The sequence below is a fragment of the Mytilus californianus genome, unplaced genomic scaffold (assembly GCF_021869535.1).
Source record: "Mytilus californianus isolate M0D057914Y unplaced genomic scaffold, xbMytCali1.0.p SCAF_5, whole genome shotgun sequence".
Taxonomy (NCBI): domain Eukaryota; kingdom Metazoa; phylum Mollusca; class Bivalvia; order Mytilida; family Mytilidae; genus Mytilus; species Mytilus californianus.
The window spans coordinates 2,586,148-2,605,484 of NW_026262701.1; the positions used below are offsets into that span (position 1 = coordinate 2,586,148).

At 36.1% G+C, this 19,337-nt stretch overlaps 1 protein-coding gene across 1 annotated transcript in view; it reads left to right on the forward strand.

Moving 5' to 3' along the window:
• The window catches only part of LOC127701788 (uncharacterized), a 117,814-nt gene that overhangs the window by 57,728 nt on the left and 40,749 nt on the right, over positions 1 to 19,337 (forward strand). The window contains exons 30-42 of the mRNA XM_052205753.1: positions 513 to 751; positions 1,336 to 1,450; positions 2,498 to 2,631; positions 3,578 to 3,692; positions 4,298 to 5,709; positions 6,094 to 10,110; positions 12,070 to 12,184; positions 13,863 to 14,008; positions 15,170 to 15,299; positions 16,381 to 16,574; positions 17,684 to 17,798; positions 18,315 to 18,481; positions 18,991 to 19,105. Of these exons, the coding sequence (XP_052061713.1) occupies positions 513 to 751; positions 1,336 to 1,450; positions 2,498 to 2,631; positions 3,578 to 3,692; positions 4,298 to 5,709; positions 6,094 to 10,110; positions 12,070 to 12,184; positions 13,863 to 14,008; positions 15,170 to 15,299; positions 16,381 to 16,574; positions 17,684 to 17,798; positions 18,315 to 18,481; positions 18,991 to 19,105 (7,014 nt within the window). The remainder of the gene's footprint in view (positions 1 to 512; positions 752 to 1,335; positions 1,451 to 2,497; positions 2,632 to 3,577; positions 3,693 to 4,297; positions 5,710 to 6,093; positions 10,111 to 12,069; positions 12,185 to 13,862; positions 14,009 to 15,169; positions 15,300 to 16,380; positions 16,575 to 17,683; positions 17,799 to 18,314; positions 18,482 to 18,990; positions 19,106 to 19,337) is intronic.

The following is a 19,337-nucleotide window of genomic DNA, read 5'->3' on the forward strand; positions in this document are numbered from 1 at the left end:
TTTTTTCTTTCAATTTGAACTAGCTTTCTTGGAACCCAAGGATTCCATTCTTGTCTATGGCATATGAATATATTACACTGAAAACAGCATTGTTTATAGAATAAATTTCATGAACATGATCTATTGGACTAGCGTTAACTAAGGAAAATAAATTCTAACACACCAATCACAACAAATGATTTGTTTATATGGAAATGATATCAGAATTACTATCTTTAACTATGCATGCTAATGTTTTTGTAAGATGTTTTGTGTTTAATGATTGATAGGTCGTCTTTGTTAACACTTCTATTTCATCTTTTTTTTTTTTATTCATTAAATGTATTTGATGTTTTATTTCAGAATGACAGAAAGACAATTAATGGACAAAAAACTATACATTTTAAGAAATATATATTTTTAAAAATGTTTGCCTTAGCTGAGGAGACAGTGTTATAACTAAGTCTTCACTTTATAGGGATTGTATTTTTATAATAGCAATACTATATATAGAGTTATTTTTTATTACACAGATGTGCCAAATATACTGGACTGCCATCTACATGTACATTAATACCAGATCCTCAAGATCCCATCTGTTGTCAGGCACCTAAATGTACATACACCAATGGTACTGGCTTTGCTACAGCACCACCTGGTGTCATTTCCGGAGGTATTGTTACACCAACACCACAACCATATCAACAGCCAACACCATACCCTGGATACACTGGACCGACCTCAGCTCCAACCGTGGCTCCAACATTTAAAGGTAAATTGTCACATCTGATTGATCTATATTTATTAGATTTTAGAATAAGCTATGCTATAATCTGAAAAAGAATAGGATAAATTAGATTTTTTATACCCCTGCTATGACTTCTGAGTGAGGATATACTAAACAACAACTTGTCAGTTTATGAAATTTTTCGTTGCATACTTCTCAGGAACTTTAATCTAGAGCTTCCTTAAACTGTGAATCAGGCTTCCCTTAGCATGCTAATCCATATGAAACTGTGACTCAGGCTTCCCTTAGAATGCTATACCAAAAGAAACTGAATCAGGCTTCCCTTAGCATGCTATACCATATGAAACTGTGAATCAGGCTTCCCTTAGCATGCTATACCATATGAAACTGTGAATCAGGCTTCCCTTAGCATGCTATACCATATGAAACTGTGAATCAGGCTTCCCATAGCATGCTATACCATATGATGTGTTGTCACATTAGTTGCCCATTTAACTTCCTGTTTAAAAGAATACTTATATACTTGTTTTTTGCTTAATGTCCAGTGACAAACATCTTATGCATATTTAGAACAAGTAAAAATTAAGAAGAAATCCATTTTTTTACAGATGTTTGTGTGTACAAAGGAAAGCAGTATTCTCAGGACCAGAAATGGCAGGATGGTTGTGACTTTGACTGTGTTTGTCAAGATTCCAAAAAAGGATTGTACAAGTGTACAGAGAAGTAAGTAAAGCAAAAATATTGTCTTAACATAAATTATATTTACTGCATTATTCTGTGAAGGGAGTGAATAAAAGAAATAATATATGTATGTTATGTATGGTAACGCAGTTGCTCATATTTAAATATTAATGACAAGATAGCAAAATGAGGCTATCTTTTAAGTTTTTGCTGTTTTGCACTTAAGAAGTTTGAAACCCTAATGCCAATATTTATGACAAAATTCAAAAATATAAATGTATACTGATGTCTTATGAACATTTGAAGGATGCTATTTGGTAGATTTATAATTCCTTTTTGATTTTTAAATTCAAAAGACCTTATCATACATTCTCTTTTTCAAATTTTGAATGAAAACAACTAAAAGCCTGTATTTGAATTCATGGGTTTGGTATTAATTTCATTCATTACTTATAAATTTAACATTAGCATGGTGCAACTTGCTAACAGAAGGCATTTAAACATGAAAATAACAGTGTGACTTAGTTATAATTCTGACCAAAAGACAAAAAAATATTCTTTTCATTGTAATATAAAATTGATGGTTTATGATGAAGCACAATGTGGTAGTACATTACATCAAATTTGTTAACACATCATCATAATAGTGCAATTTCCTATTATAGGAACTTATAGTAGGGAACAAGTATAATTTGAATAAAAGATATTAAGCATAAAATGGACAACAATATGAGATTGATTATTGCGATTTTATGAAAAGCTGCATATAGATATATGTATCAGATATCAGAATGTGAATTCTTGATATTGCAATGCTTATCCAGTCGCATCATTGGCATATATTACACACTTGAATTTACAGTATTATTTTGTCAAACTTTCTAGAAAAATGTTGGTCCAAGTGTAAGATAGTTTCTTTATTCATTCTGTCACCAGCATATTGTTTTTGATCGCTACACATCTTCCACTTTGTTAGATCAGCAGTAAGTCATTAATGACCGTACCATTTCAGATAACAACTATCATTTAACATTTTATTACCTTTTGACACTAAAAGGATTTCTATTTCTAACTAATAAATGATTTCAGGTGTCCAAAGTTTGTAGACATTCCTAAAGAATGTACACTGACCCGAGATTACCAAAATCCTTGTTGTATGAAGGTTAAATGTCAACCATCATTGATCCCATCACCAGGACCTAATGCCTCACCAACCCCTGCTGGTAAGATACTACAGATTTTATTCTTATGGTGAAGGATTTCCGGTATCACAGGAATTAGTAGGCATAATTTGATCAGATTTACTACAAAGAAAAAAACTTGAAGCACCTTGTGGATAATTGAATATATCATGTTAGTGGAAAAGTCCTCGCAATGTACAAAATCTCTCAAGTTAAAATTAGAAATGGAAAGGTTCTAATGATGATATTGATAAAATAAGATATCAGAAAGTGGTAAGATAATCAAATAAGCTAAACAGTATGCCCCTGATTAATGTTTTCTTCAACAGAGAAAAAATATAAATACTTAAAATCAAGTCATAAAAACTAAGTAAGCTGCAAATTCTTAGTCAGAAGCATATGGTTCTTTGATTCATATAGGCAACACTTTTATAGCTGACTATGCGGTATGGGCTTTGCTGATTGTTGAAGGCCGTACATGCAGTGACCTATATTTGTTAATTTCTGTGTCATTTGGTCTCTTCTGAAGAGTTGTCTCAATGGCAATCATCCCACATCTAATTTTTATAACTCAATTGCAAGTCCACTACACACAAGAAATAAGGGGGAAAAAAGTCCATTTCACAAATTTGTTGGAGGCAAAATCATTCTATTAAAATTGACTTGAGCGGGTAGAAAGGGACTTTAAAATTTCTTTGAAAACCAGCATACTGTGAATAATACTGCATAAATTATAAGAACTTACAACTATAAATGACTTTTGATACATGTCCTAAAATAAAACTTCTATTCCCACTTCTCAAATTCATTTTTACTGGAAAAGCCTTCAACATGTGTGAAAACAAAATTAAAATTTACAAATGAAGACTATGCTATTTTATATTATTTTTTTCAGCATTAAATTATCAGCAGTGTAAATAAATTTTGTTTATAAGTTATTTACAGTATAGAAAAATATGTAATGAGAGATATGTAATTTTGTTTAAAGGTCAATGTATGTATAATGGTGTACCATTTAACGAAGGACAGACATGGAATGATGGATGTGATCTAAGATGTTCCTGTGAGAATGGCACCACAGGGTATTACAGATGCAGTGATAGGTATGTAGTTTGGTGGAACTAAATGCATGTGTACCCTTTTTATGCTTTTGAATTATGGTTACTTCACAAACTAATTTTAGCATGTTGTATAAAATGTCATTTGCCTAAATCCCACTCTTGGTCACAATAAATACTATAACAAAACAGGACAGATAAGAATGTTTTTCTATTATTTCATTTATAAAGATGATATACATGTATCAGGGTTTTTTAATGTTCTAATTTACATAACTTACAAAAAATTAAGAGAATTGAAGAGCTAAGAAGTAAATACAAAGCAAATCCAATCAAAATATTTCTTTAAGGTGGTACTTAACACTACAGGGAGATAACTCTGTAAAAATCAGTTGAACGTTTTAATCACATTCTATTTTTAAGAAAATGTAAAGCTTCTCAATGATCAAAATAAGTGTTTGTCAAACTGCTATATATCCAATGTAATTTTTCCGATAAAGTGTGTGGTTCAAGTATTTTGAAATTTTCATATTTTGTTCAAAGGTCAAATTAAATATTTTGTCAAAATTTTATGAAAATTAAACGAGCCAAATTAATTTTAGTCAAGGTGTTTGGTACAACCTTAAATGAGTGAATATATTATGTTTTAGATGTGCTAAGTATCCAAATATTCCAAGCTACTGCACAATGGAGACTGATCCAAATGATCAGTGCTGTATGAAACCAAGGTGTCAACCAGCACCTGCTACAACAGTTATACCTACAATATCACCATATCTTACACCAGGACCAGGTGTGACTTACCCACCAAACAAGGTACCAACTCAGTATCCAGGTCAAACATTTGCACCTGGGAAAGCACCAACACTTGAACCATTCAAACCATACCCACCTGGACTTCAGCCAACTATGTCACCTTTATTGACACCAGGTCCTGGTTATACCTATCCACCAGGAAAAGTACCAACACAATATCCAGGACAAACATTTCTACCAGGCAAAGCACCAACATTGGCACCATATAAACCATTCCCACCAGATCTGCAACCAACAGCATCACCATTTCTAACACCTGGCCCAGGCTACACTTATCCTCCAGGAAAAGTCCCAACTCAGTATCCTGGACAAACATTCAAACCAGGAAAGGAACCTACATTGTCACCCAACAAACCTTTCCCTCCAGATTTGTTACCAACAATGTCACCATATTTGACACCAGGAGTAGGTTACACATATCCACCCGGTAGAGTCCCAACTCAGTATCCAGGACAAACTTTCCCTCCAGGAAAAGAGCCAACATTATCTCCATACAAACCGTTCCCACCAAATTTGAGACCAACAATGTCACCTTATAGAACTCCAGGTCCAGGATATACATACCCACCTGGGAAAGTTCCACCTACCAGTTTCCCTGGAGAGATACCAACTTTGTCACCATTCAAACCATTCCCACCAGATCTTCTGCCGACTTTAGCTCCTTATTTGACACCAGGACCAGGCTACACTTATCCACCAGGAAAAGTACCACCAACCAGTTATCCTGGAGAAATTCCAACTCTTCCTCCATACAAACCATTCCCAAAAGGACTAGAACCAACATTGTCACCGTACCTAACACCAGGACCAGGCTATACATATCCACCAGGCAGAGTTCCAACTCAATATCCAGGACAGACCTTTCAACCTGGGAAGGAACCAACTCTGGCTCCAAACAAGCCTTTCCCTCCTGGACTGATGCCTACAATGGGACCTTATAGAACACCAGGACCAGGCTACACCTATCCCCCAGGAAAAGTACCACCTACAAGTTTCCCTGGTGAAATTCCAACTCTGTCACCATATCAAACATTCCCACCAGATCTTTTGCCAACACAGTCACCATACTTAACACCTGGACCAGGTTACACCTACCCACGAGGGAAAGTACCAACAGAGTATCCAGGGCAGACATTTGCCCCAGGAAAGGAACCAACTCTTGCTCCAAACAAACCATTTCCACCAGGACTTGGACCAACTTTGTCACCATACCTCACTCCAGGACCAGGCTACACATACCCCCCAGGTAGGTACACATATCTACTTACTTTGTTCCTTTATGGCCCAGCTTAGGTAAAGGGAAAAACTAACAAAGCATTCCCACCAGGACTTTGACCAATTTATCACCATACCTGACTCCAGGACCAGGGTACACATACCCAACAGGTAGGTACACATATCTACTTACATTGTACCTTCATGACCTGGCTTAGGTAAAAGGAAAAACAAACAAAGAAAAAAGAAAGTGGGGGTAATTTCAGTCATCTGACAATTAGAATGTACAATTCACTATTTACCAACAAATAAACAAAAGATATATCAAAAGTAAAGAATTTTGTAAATGGCAGCATATGATGAAGATATATCATGCAATAATATCATGCTTAACTTTAAATAAATGTATTTTCAGGGAGAGTACCAACACAGTACCCAGGACAAACCTTCCAACCAGGGAAAGAACCAACTCTGTCACCATATAAACCTTTCCCACCAAATCTTCTACCAACAATGGGGCCATATTTGACACCAGGACCCGGATACACATATCCACCTGGAAAGGTTCCACCAACCAGTTACCCTGGAGAGATACCAACTTTATCACCTTACAAACCATTCCCACCTGACCTCATGCCAACACAGGCACCTTACATTACACCAGGACCAGGGTATACCTACCCACCAGGAAAAGTGCCAACACAGTATCCAGGTCAAACATATAAACCAGGGCATGCACCAACATTAGCACCTAATAAACCTTTTCCACCAGATTTGTTGCCAACACAGGCACCATATTTGACACCTGGCTATGGCTACACATATCCTCAGGGTTATAAGATACCTACACAGTTTCCAGGACAGACTTTCCCTCCAGGACAGATACCTACATTAGAACCAAATAAACCATTTCCGCCAGGACTTGGACCAACTCTATCACCTTATTTAACACCAGGACCAGGATATACTTATCCTTCTGGACAGGTACCTCCAACCAGGTATCCTGGAGAAATACCAACACTAGCACCATATAAGCCATTCCCACCAGGACTGGGTCCAACGATTTCTCCATATCTGACACCAGGACCAGGGTATACATATCCACTTGGAAAAGTACCAACACAATATCCTGGACAGACCTTCCAACCAGGAAAGGAACCAACATTGCCACCATATAAACCATTTCCTACAGGATTATTGCCAACATTGTCACCATTATTAACCCCTGGACCAGATTACACATATCCACCAGGGAAAGTGCCAACACAGTATCCTGGACAGACATTTGCTCCAGGGAAGGAACCAACATTATCACCATATCAGACATTCCCTCCTGGTCTCAGGCCAACAATGTCTCCATATCTAACACCAGGGCCAGGAGTTACCTATCCACCAGGAAAAGTACCAACTCAATACCCAGGACAGACATACCAACCTGGCAAGGAACCAACATTGGTACCTAATCTTCCATATCCTAGCTATTTGTTACCAACAAGAAGTCCATATCGAACACCAGGACCAGGCTACACTTACCCACCAGGAAAAGTTCCACCAACCAAATTCCCAGGAGAGATTCCGACACTGTCACCATACAAACCTTTCCCAACAGATTTGTTGCCAACAGCTTCACCATACTTGACACCAGGACCAGGCTACACATACCCACCTGGGAAAGTTCCACCAACCAGTTTCCCTGGAGAGATACCAACTTTGTCACCATTCAAACCATTCCCACCAGATCTTCTGCCAACAGTTGCACCGTATCTGACACCAGGCCCAGGCTACACTTATCCCCCTGGTAAAGTCCCAACTCAGTATCCAGGCCAAACATTCCAACCTGGGAAAGAACCAACTTTATCCCCTGACAAGCCTTTTCCTCCAGGTCTTCTGCCAACAGTTAGACCATATTTCACTCCAGGACCAGGCTACACATACCCACCAGGGAAGGTTCCAACTCAGTATCCAGGCCAAACATTTGCTCCAGGAAAGGAACCAACTCTTGCTCCAAACAAACCATTTCCACCAGGACTTGGACCTACTTTGTCACCATACCTCACACCAGGACCAGGCTACACATACCCACCAGGAAAAGTTCCACCAACCAGATTCCCAGGAGAGATACCAACATTATCACCATACAAACCTTTCCCACCAGATTTGTTGCCAACAGCTTCACCATACTTGACACCAGGACCAGGCTACACTTATCCTAAAGGAAAAGTCCCAACACAGTATCCTGGACAAACATTCCAACCAGGAAAGGAACCTACACTCCAACCGGACAAACCATTTCCTCCAGATCTACTACCAACAGTAGCTCCATACTTTACACCAGGACCGGGCTACACCTACCCTCCAGGAAAAGTACCAACTCAATATCCAGGCCAGACATTTGCACCTGGGAAAGCACCAACCCTGCCACCTTGGAATCCATTCCCTCCAGGATTAGGACCAACTCTGTCACCTTATCTTACACCAGGACCAGGCTATACATACCCACCAGGAAAGGTTCCACCAACAAAATTCCCAGGAGAGATACCTACACTGTCACCTTACAAACCATTCCCACCAGATCTGTTACCAACAAAAGCACCCTATTTGACTCCAGGACCAGGGTACACATATCCTAAAGGAAAAGTACCACCAACCAGTTTTCCAGGAGAGATACCAACACTAGCACCTTATGAGACTTTTCCACCAGATTTATTACCAACAATCAGGCCTTATTTCACACCAGGACTAGGTTACACATATCCACAAGGAAAAGTACCACCAACAAGTTTCCCTGGAGAAATTCCAACATTAGCTCCATACAAACCATTCCCACCAGGACTTGGACCAACTTTGTCTCCATACCTGACTCCTGGACCTGGCTACACGTACCCACCAGGAAAGGTCCCACCAACACAGTATCCAGGACAGATTCCTACACTGTCACCATACAAACCATTCCCACCAGGATTAATTCCAACAGCTTCACCATACCTTACACCTGGACCAGGAGTAACATATCCTCCAGGGAAAGTACCAACACAGTATCCAGGTCAAACATATCCACCAGGACTGGCACCAACACTGGCACCTAACAAACCATATCCCCCAGGTCTTTTACCAACACTATCACCATACTTGACACCAGGACCAGGATACACATATCCTCCAGGCAGAGTACCAACACAATACCCAGGACAAACTTTCCTTCCAGGAAAAGCACCAACTCTGTCACCATATCAAACTTTCCCACCAGGTCTCCAACCAACATTGTCACCTTATCTAACCCCAGGACCAGGTTACACATACCCACCAGGAAAAGTTCCACCAACCAATTTCCCTGGAGAGATTCCAACATTGCCACCATATCAACCATTCCCACCAGATTTGATACCAACTGTCTCCCCTTATAGAACACCAGGACCAGGTTACACTTACCCACCAGGCAAAGTACCACCAACTAGTTATCCAGGAGAAATACCAACACTGTCTCCCTACAAACCATTCCCATTGGATCTGTATCCAACAGCATCACCATATCTGACACCAGGACCAGGCTATACATACCCGCCAGGAAAGGTCCCACCGACACAATATCCAGGACAGATTCCAACACTGTCTCCATTCAAACCCTTCCCACCAGGTCTGATACCAACTGCCTCACCTTATAGAACACCAGGACCAGGTTACACTTACCCACCAGGCAAAGTACCACCAACTAGTTATCCAGGAGAAATACCAACACTGTCTCCAAACAAACCATTCCCACCAGATTTATTTCCAACCCTTGGTCCTTATGCAACACCAGGACCAGGCTATACCTACCCACCAGGAAAAGTACCACCAACAACTTTCCCAGGAGAGATTCCAACCTTGTCTCCATACAAAACATTCCCACCAGATCTCAAGCCTACATTGTCACCATATAGAACACCAGGGCCAGGCTACACGTATCCTCCAGGAAAGGTCCCAACACAATATCCAGGACAGACTTACCAACCTGGAAAGGAGCCAACTTTGTCACCATACAAACCTTTCCCAACAGACTTGTTGCCAACTATATCACCGTATCTGACACCAGGACCAGGTTACACATATCCACTTGGGAAAGTACCAACACAATATCCTGGACAGACATTCCCACCAGGAAAAGAACCAACATTGTCACCATATAAACCATTCCCACCTGATCTTCTGCCAACATTAGGTCCATATTTGACTCCAGGACCAGGCTACACTTACCCACCAAATAAGGTACCAACTCAGTATCCAGGTCAAACGTTTGCACCTGGGAAGGCACCAACATTGTCCCCATACCTTCCCTTCCCACCAGGATTGAGACCAACACCTGGACCAACGAATGCTCCAACCAAGAAGCCTTATTTAATACCTACGGCCATACCTGGTATCATCACTGGCCAAGGTGTTGGAGTAAACGGAAGTAGGTATTTTAAAAAAGATAATTGGTAATACACAAAATTAATTCTGGATAATTTTTAAGTTATTCCATTAGATAATCATGTGATATTATTTTCATCAGGTAATCACACAGAGGAAATCTTGTAATAACATATTCTAATTTAATTTTATGGAACAGTTTTTTATATTGGTTAAGATTTACCTTCACAGTTGACATGACTTAGCTAAAAAGTGAGCCACCATATTGAATTGCTTTGATCAACAAATGTTTAATTACTACAATATAATCAAAAATAAAACAACACTATCCTCAAAAACAGTATTAAGATGTAATTTAATCCAAATTTGAATAGTAGAAGTAATGTAATAAACCTTCAGTTTGGTAGTTTTCATTTGTGTGACATCATGTTTGGCCATGACGTTTATGTGCCAAAATCATTCATGAAATTTTGCAGAATTTTATTTTATTTCAAAAAAAAATTTCTCAAGCTCTAACTTATTATTTTTTGTTGTAATGCATTAGAATCGGAATAACAGTACTGTGGTTGAAGAATTGCCACCATCTATTTGGATTTGATGGTCACAAATATCCATTTTACTGACTCCCCTACACATCGCCAGTAAAACTGCATTTGCAACCATTAAATCACCAATTGACGGAGGCAACTCTTCGACTACAGTTTTTCCTTAAGTTACGATTTATAGCAGTGTTTTAAATACTGGATGTCTATCTGTCTAGTTTGGTAAGTGCTATCACACATTTCAATTCTTGCCATATTTTAGGGAATTTATATGAAAGGAAATATCAGCAATGCTCAGACAAGTTGTAAAATAAGTGCTTAACCATTTTATGCCGCTTGGAAATATTGATTATATGGAAAGATGTATAAGCGCTCTTAAGGGTACATTTCTTGTAGGTTTTTTAGTGAAAGTTGATAATCAAAGGTTTATATCAGCAATATCTCGATAAATTTGAAAATCAGATTTGATCAATTATTTTTACAGGAGTTATACCCCTTAGAAATAGAAATTTAATGTAAATTTGCATTGTTAAAGATAGGCGAAAGATACCAAATGAACATTCAAACTCGTTAGTCAAAAATAAACTGACAATGCCATGCCAAAAAACTAAAAAATGATCAAAAGACATTTAGACAAACAACAGGAAATCATCTAAGCATCTAATTTCATTTAGGATATTTATGGAAATATATTTCACATGATGTTAATACTGTTGATATACTTTTCTTCAAGGGTATCAATTTTCCTGGTTTGTGAAAATATTGTCGGTTAACAGTGTTTTAAATTTTTTGTTTTATGATTTACACATTCAAATTCAATGGGAAATATAAATTTAAAAATCTAGATAAATTGGTACCCCACATATAATCCAGTCAAATTTATAAGTTTTTAGCTTCATGATGGAATTGAGTTATAGGTTACTTTTACTTCATGAAATTGTGAAACTATCAAAGAATTTTGAAAGTTTTATTTTTTATTGGGAGAAAATCTTTGAATTGCAAATTTTAGGAAGAGAATGGGAAATAAGGTGTATGAAAATCCAATTTCAAGTGGTCCAAAGTCCAAAGACACTGGGAATAATTATAACATCAAACAATAGACCAAATAGATAATGTCGCCTATTCTCATGGTGAAGGCCCTAATGTCACCTATTATCATGGTAAAGGCCCTAATGTCACCTATTCTCATGGTAAAGACCCTAATGTCACCTATTCTCATGGTAAAGACGGTAAAGACCCTAATGTCACCCATTCTCATGGTAAAGACCCTCATGTCACCTATTGTCATGGTAAAGACCCCAATGTCACCTATTATCATGGTAAAGACCCTGATATCACCTATTGTCATGGTAAAGACCCTAATGTCACCTATTCTCATTGTAAAGACCCTTTTTAGATTATAAAAAGTGATGTTTCACTGCTATGTAATTATATATGTAATTTATTGACATGTTTTTCAGAGTCGTGTATGTACAAAGGTGTATCCTATAAGAAGGGAGATAAATGGGAAGATGGATGTCAGTACAAATGTGAATGTATGGATGATATGACTGGCAGCTATCAATGCAAAGAAAGGTAACATTTCTGTCTAGTTATAGTCCACACCGTATTTAGTTACTTCCACGTTAATGATGTGCAGTTTGAATAGAATTGACGAATCCTTTCTATAATATGATCATACATTGTGCAGACATTTTATTTTTAAATAGTTTGAAATTATAGTCATTTCAAAATATTTTGTTTTTTATACCCCAGCCTTAAAAAAGTGGGGGTATACTGTTTTACCTCAGTCTGTCCTTCTGTCCATCCATCCCTCCGTCAGTCCGTCCATCCGTCCCATGAATATTTTTCATCGCATTTTTCTCAGAAACTACAATACAAGGATTTCTGAAATTTGGTTTCAGGGTTTATATAAGTTGGCTATACCGTATGATGCATTTTTAGATTCATCACTCAACAACTTCCTGAATGAAATATTTGGGTGGTGGTATCATCAGTGAGCAGTAGCTTGCAGTTTCACTTGTTTTTAGTGTGTATGTTTGTTTTATTTTATGGGATGGAGCTATAGGTTGGGTATAATAAATGTTTTGTGTGTTAAGGCTAGTTCTCTATATGAATAAAGGATATATTACCTCAGAATTGTACATAGACACTGATACAACCTTCTGGGGTTTCACAGCGAATGACAAGTTTTTGGCCTCTTGTACTTTCAACATCACCCTTTAAATGGCTTTTGATTAAAAAAAGAATAAAACACATAAAAAGTCTGTAATGTAAAAACAGTCCTAAGAATAAGATAAAACACATAATTTCCTCCTTTAGGTGAAAAGTCTTACAAATGAACTAGCCATTCCTCTCTCAAAATTTGCATATTTTATTAAAGATATAGACCGATTGTTGTTTGCTTTCTTACAAACTTATATGGCAGTAGATACACAATCTACCTTAACCCCATATTTGTTAATATTTTATATATAAAAATAAGTAGATGTATGATTGCCAATGAGACATTAACTATCCACTAGAGACCAAATGACTAGGATTTTAACAACTATAACCAATATTTGACATGCCTTGATAGATTAGTAACACCTGAAGTTGATATAATCAAATCAATGAATATTATCCATAAATGTCCTTTTAATGACATTTAGTGTAAAGGGTGTCGGGCTTTTAAAATTGTAAAAGGAACAACAGCACAAAATGCTTAATGAACATCTCATTAATTTTATATTTAAAGTATTAATATAAACAGTACCATTTTTACTTCACCAGATGCATATTTAGTCAATGTCTCTTCAGTGATGTTGAGTCAATAAAGAGTCATGACAGTTGTATACGCTGTTCAATAGTCATAATTCGATTAAGCAAAAACATTGGATAATCCAAAACCTAATTCAAGCATTGAAAAGTCAACGAGTGATTTTAAATATGCAATAATATTATTTGAAAGATATTGATTCCTTTGAAAAATAAGTTGTTAGTTAACTGTTAGAAATAAAAGACAAATTTGACTGTAAAGTCAGTCTTCAAAAGTGAAAGAATTGGTACACATGTATTGTGAAATTAAAAGGCCTATTTATCAAAAACATCAGAAAATCTATATAGTTTTGTTTTATATTAATGTGCCACCTATTTGTTAGTATGAATGTGATTTTGAATCTGCATGTACTTTAAATAGAACAAATCAGCATTTAATTCAATAGTCAATTTAAGTAATTCACCACAATGATACATGCATTCTGTATTACAGGTGTCCAACCTACACAGATATACCAGCCAGCTGTCGACTCACCATTGATCCTAAAGATTCATGTTGTATGGTTCCTTCCTGTGCACAGCCCACACCAACACCTGCACCATATTTAGGTCCTAGTACACAAATACCTCCCGTTACAGGTGAGTACTCAGCCATGCTGGACTGACATTAACACTTGCACCATATCTAGGTCCTACTACGCAAATACCTCTGATACTGAGCCAACACTGATATATACCTAGGTCTCATTACCCTAATATCTATCTTGACAATTGAGCCACTAGATATCTCAAGTTGTAGTTGATTACATACCTACATTGAGCTGTCACCACTTTAAATTTGCACAATATCAAGGTCCTAAGTACTCTGATACCTCTCTATAGATTACTCAGCTGCATAAAAAGTTGCAACATATATATATTTTTTTTTTCTAAGCACTTTATATATATATATACAGATATTACTTTTTGAATTATTTCTAGTTGTGAATAATAAGAAAATACAAGTTTTAAATTCAACATGGAAAACACAATAGGTGATAACATACTGTGGATTCATTATTATTCGTTGGATACCAATTTTCGTTGGTTTCGTGGGTACAGGTGAACCACGAAATCAAATGTTCAACGAATATCATATTTTCAATACGCTTTGTATACAGAGATTGGCAATCCACAGTAGATGCTAACGGTAATTGTGAAGAATTTTGGATCAAAGTTATTGTTTTGATTAACTGTCTACTTGTTACATATTTTCGTTCATTACCCATTCGGAACAAGTCACTGTTAAGACATCATTTTGAAGCTTCATTTTTGTTATAACTTTGTAACAATATGCACTTGAGTCATTCAAATTATTAATTTCTTCTGGTTTCTCGGGGACTATCTATAGTAAAAAGTGATCTATTCATCTCTTATTTAATTCCTAATAATGAATGAACACACAAGTCTTACAATGTCTGATGAAACAATTTAATTTCTGCAGTATGGAAAGAAAACTTTGACAATGAAATTGGAAACCAGAACTTTATGCTTTTTGCAAATATTGTAAACAAGACTTCAATTCAGTGTGATGGTTGGTGTTCCGGTCCTCAGGTGCTCATCAACTTTGAATGGTAGTCTTCATAAACAAAGGAAGTCATTGATTTGTAACTGTGTGCATAGTTGTTAGTATGATTTTTATAAAATTTTATGAAAAAAAATATTATTACTGAAAAAAATCTCAAATTACGGAAATCTTGATACTTTTTAACTGATTGCAGGAGGTTGGCATCTAACAGTATTTTGATTTTACACTTGTAGCCAAACCTGACATCAATGCTTGTTTATACAAGGGTAATGTGTACACCCAGGGACAGAAATGGTACGATGACTGTGACAAAGTATGTGTATGTCAAGATGCCAAAATGGGATTTTATAGCTGTCAAGACAGGTAAAATTTTATGTTTTTTTTTTTTTTTTATGTTTTAAAAACTAAAATCTGTATTGTAGCAATTTACTGTGTGTCCAAATAATGAATCTCTAAAAACATTTGAGGTTATTCGAATGTACATCATATATATGGTAAGTAAAATTATCATCCTTTACCACAGACAAAAAACAACTGATCTGCAAGATTTACCATCACTTGCCGCTATACATCATGTACTGTGTTACAACCTTAGATAAAGCCGACAAAGAAAGGCATTACTTGACTAATGAAAGCTATATTTTTATATAGCCTAGTTGGTCTAGTGGTCTATGGAATGAACATAGTGCAAGCGGTGTTGCCACGATGTGTCCGATGCAGTGATTTGAATCCCTCTGAGGATGACTGCCAATGAGACAAATTTCCAACAGAGACCAACCAACATAACTATTGTTCCATATAGTTTTTCAAAAAGGTCAAAAACCACACCATATAGCAAGCAATAAAAGACCCTGACATGGAAAATGTAAAACAATTTGAACCTTCACTTGACAAAAATTCATCTGGACTTTACAAAAAGCGCTGTATAGCTAGCTTTTATTAAGTTATGGATACATTTAGCAAGGACTATTTAATATATGCAATTGAAAGATGTATACAGAGATGATCACATATAAGGTTCGTAACATGGGGCATCCAAATCAAAATGGTGAGCTGTAACTTGTATTTTATGCTCCTGTTGCTAAGCAAAGGGGGCATTAAGTGTTACCCTTGACAGTGGGATTTGGGCAGTTAGTAACTTACCGTTCAAGAGTTATCTTGCTCCTTTATAACTTGCAAAATTACAATTTTTCCTTATCCAAATTTTATGAAACTCACACAATGCTTAGAACCAAAACTTGCAGACAGAATTGGAACTTGGTAGTGAGTTATCTTGTTAAGTACTTTTTTCAAGAAATTATTAACTCACAAATTTTTAAAGTTTTTTAAAAAGAACAAACAAAAACAGGCAGCCTTGACCTTAGATAGCATTTACATTTAAATGTCACTTTTGTCGGCCTCAAATATGAGAAAACAGTACTTATCTTGTTTATATATATTTCAGATGTGCCAAGTACTCTAACCTAGGCCCTAACTGTGTGATGGTACCTGATAGTAGAGACCCACAATGTTGCCAAGCTCCTGACTGCAACAACAAAAATACAACAAATATCCAAGGTGTACAGGGAACCATAACTGGTACTGGTACTCTGCCTCCACCCACTGTTGTGCCTGGTAAACCAACAATAGCTCCAAAGGGTAAGTCTATTGTATAAAGGCAACCCTGTACTGATACAATGTTTCATTTAAATATTGTAGCTGAAAAGGGGAGGTCATTATCAAAGGTCCGGTTACTTGTATTTTAATTTTCATTAATGATGCTTTTCTACCTAGTAAACAATTTGAAGCTTAACATTAAATATGATACTAAGAAAATGTGGTATGATTGTCAATGAGACAACTTTCCACTAGATACCAAATGACACAAATTAACAACTATGGGTCATTGTATGGCCTTCAACAATGAGCAAAATCCATACCACATAGTCAGTTTGAAACAGCACCGAAATGACAAATGTCAAATAATTCAAATGAGAAAACTAACAACCTGCTTAATTTACAAAACAATGAGTGAAAAAGAAATATGAAATACAGCAACAAACAACAACCAATGAATTATAGGCTCTTGACTAGGGGCAGGTACATGCAGAATGGAGTGGGGTTAAACATGATACAGTTCTCTTTCATGACAGGACTGTAGCTTTTGTTTTGATAACCACAATTTATAAAGAATTAGAACCATCCTACTTTGTGTATAAGTCTATTTGTAACACATAATCATGATAATATTTCAATTCAGAATTCACCACAACATTCATGTTATATAGTTTGTATAAGAATTCATTATTATTTTGGTTAGTTTATTCTATATTTGACACCTAAAGTCAATTTCAACATTTCAGTCGATATTTGTGGTGATATATCCCTAATATTTGACTGTTGTTGTCAACTTTTATAAAATTCTATGTCAGGTTACCAGGACATTTCGTGTTAAGCTCCATGTATTAGGTAACCATTATTATACCACTTTTTGTGCTATATTGGTAGACATAGTTCTGGTGTATTTTGGTAAAAAAAATGACCAACATTATGTAAATAAGGTGTGATATGATTGCCAATGAGACAACTATTAAACAGAGTCCAAATGACAGGGATCAATTATAAGTCACTATACTGCTTTCAGCAATGAGCAAAACCCAACCCTTTACAGCTATAATGTACTATACATGCATTAATGACTACTCTATACTTTATAGGTGTAAGTCATACATTTACCATCATGTTTATAGTTTATCTTCTCATTGTAGCTGTATGTGTATACAAGGGTAAACAGTACACTCAGGGACAGAAGTGGCAGGATGGTTGTTCATTTGATTGTGAATGTGTTGATGGTAAAATGGGACAGTTCCAGTGTACAGACAAGTATGTATAATATATTTAAGATACAATACAAGTTTGATGTACTAGTAGATCAACAGAGTTTATCTTCTGTTTCCCTTTGTTTTGTATTTTGTATTTATCTTTCAAGACAATAGGTTTGTTATAATTCTTAAAACTTTTTGTTTGCATCCTTTGCTTGTGATTATACATTATCCTTAAAGTAAAGAAACAACTGAACAGAATGACTTCATATTTGGTCAACAGCTTGACAATAATGAGATGTAAAAGAGGGACGAAAGATACCAGAGGGACAGTCAAACTCATAGATAAAAAAAAACAAACTGACAACGCCATGTAATGTATGAGCACTTTTCAGAACTGTCGGATACTGACTTCCTGTTTGCCAATACTTTGAATTTTTCAATATGTTGATGAACTTACTGAATTAAATCTAAGGTAAATTCAATTGCAATCATTTACAATTGAACTGTTAAGACGGTCAACCTGAAAGCGTGAATACGATTTTTTGCAAGTAGCTTTTTCTGTTTTTACTTCTAGGTGCAAGAGATATCCAAATCTACCACCCACTTGTCAGATGGTATACGATTCACAAAATCCTTGTTGTGAGAAACCAGTTTGTGGACTGGTACCAACTGCTGCTCCATACCTGGGTCCATCAACTGTATCCCCTCCATCACAGGGGCCAACAACAGCACCTACTGTAGGTTAGTGATAATCCTAGAAAAAGTGTGACTGGAAATGTTAGTTCTTTCCTTTAATGATAAGGTATTACAACCACTTCTTTTGAACTTTGGTGGATAGTTGTCTCATTGGCAATCATACCACATCTCCTTATTTTTATATTACTGATTTTCTAGTATTCAACAAAGAATGAGTTCTCCAAGAGCAATAAAGAACTCCATCAAAGATTTAGGGAACGAAACATAACTGATGATTTTAAAGGATGTTTATTTAATCTGCAACAGACCATATCAATGACATGAATGTGAGTAAATACTGAGGAGCAAGATTATGTTCACCATTATTGTAGTAGTATTGTATGTGAGTGTTCATCACTCTGTACCATTTAACATGGAAAACATTTAAACAAATTCTAACATACTTTAGCAAACCAGGTATCTACCAATTCCTTACCAAAAATACAATTGTATTTGATAAGACAACAATAGACAATAGAGCCTGCCATTGACTCCATTTCTTTGTCTCTTTTCAGATTTCTGTATATACAATGGTATTTTATACAGACAAGGACAGACATGGCAGTCAGGTTGTGATATGACATGTAGATGTGATGATGCTAAATCTGGACTCATTAATTGTAATGAAAGGTACTGAAAAACTGAATTTTTTAATGAATTTTATTCTACATCATATTTTTAAGTTACCATTCATATAAACAAAACCGTTCAGTTTAGAAAAAAAATGTCAAACAAATTCATGAAGCAACTATAGAAAAAAAATGAAAAATATCTCATGAGTATACAAAGATTTTATTTTTAAAAAACAATTTTAAACATTTCCATAAATTTTTTGTTGTGCCAATCAGCAGTAGTATCATTG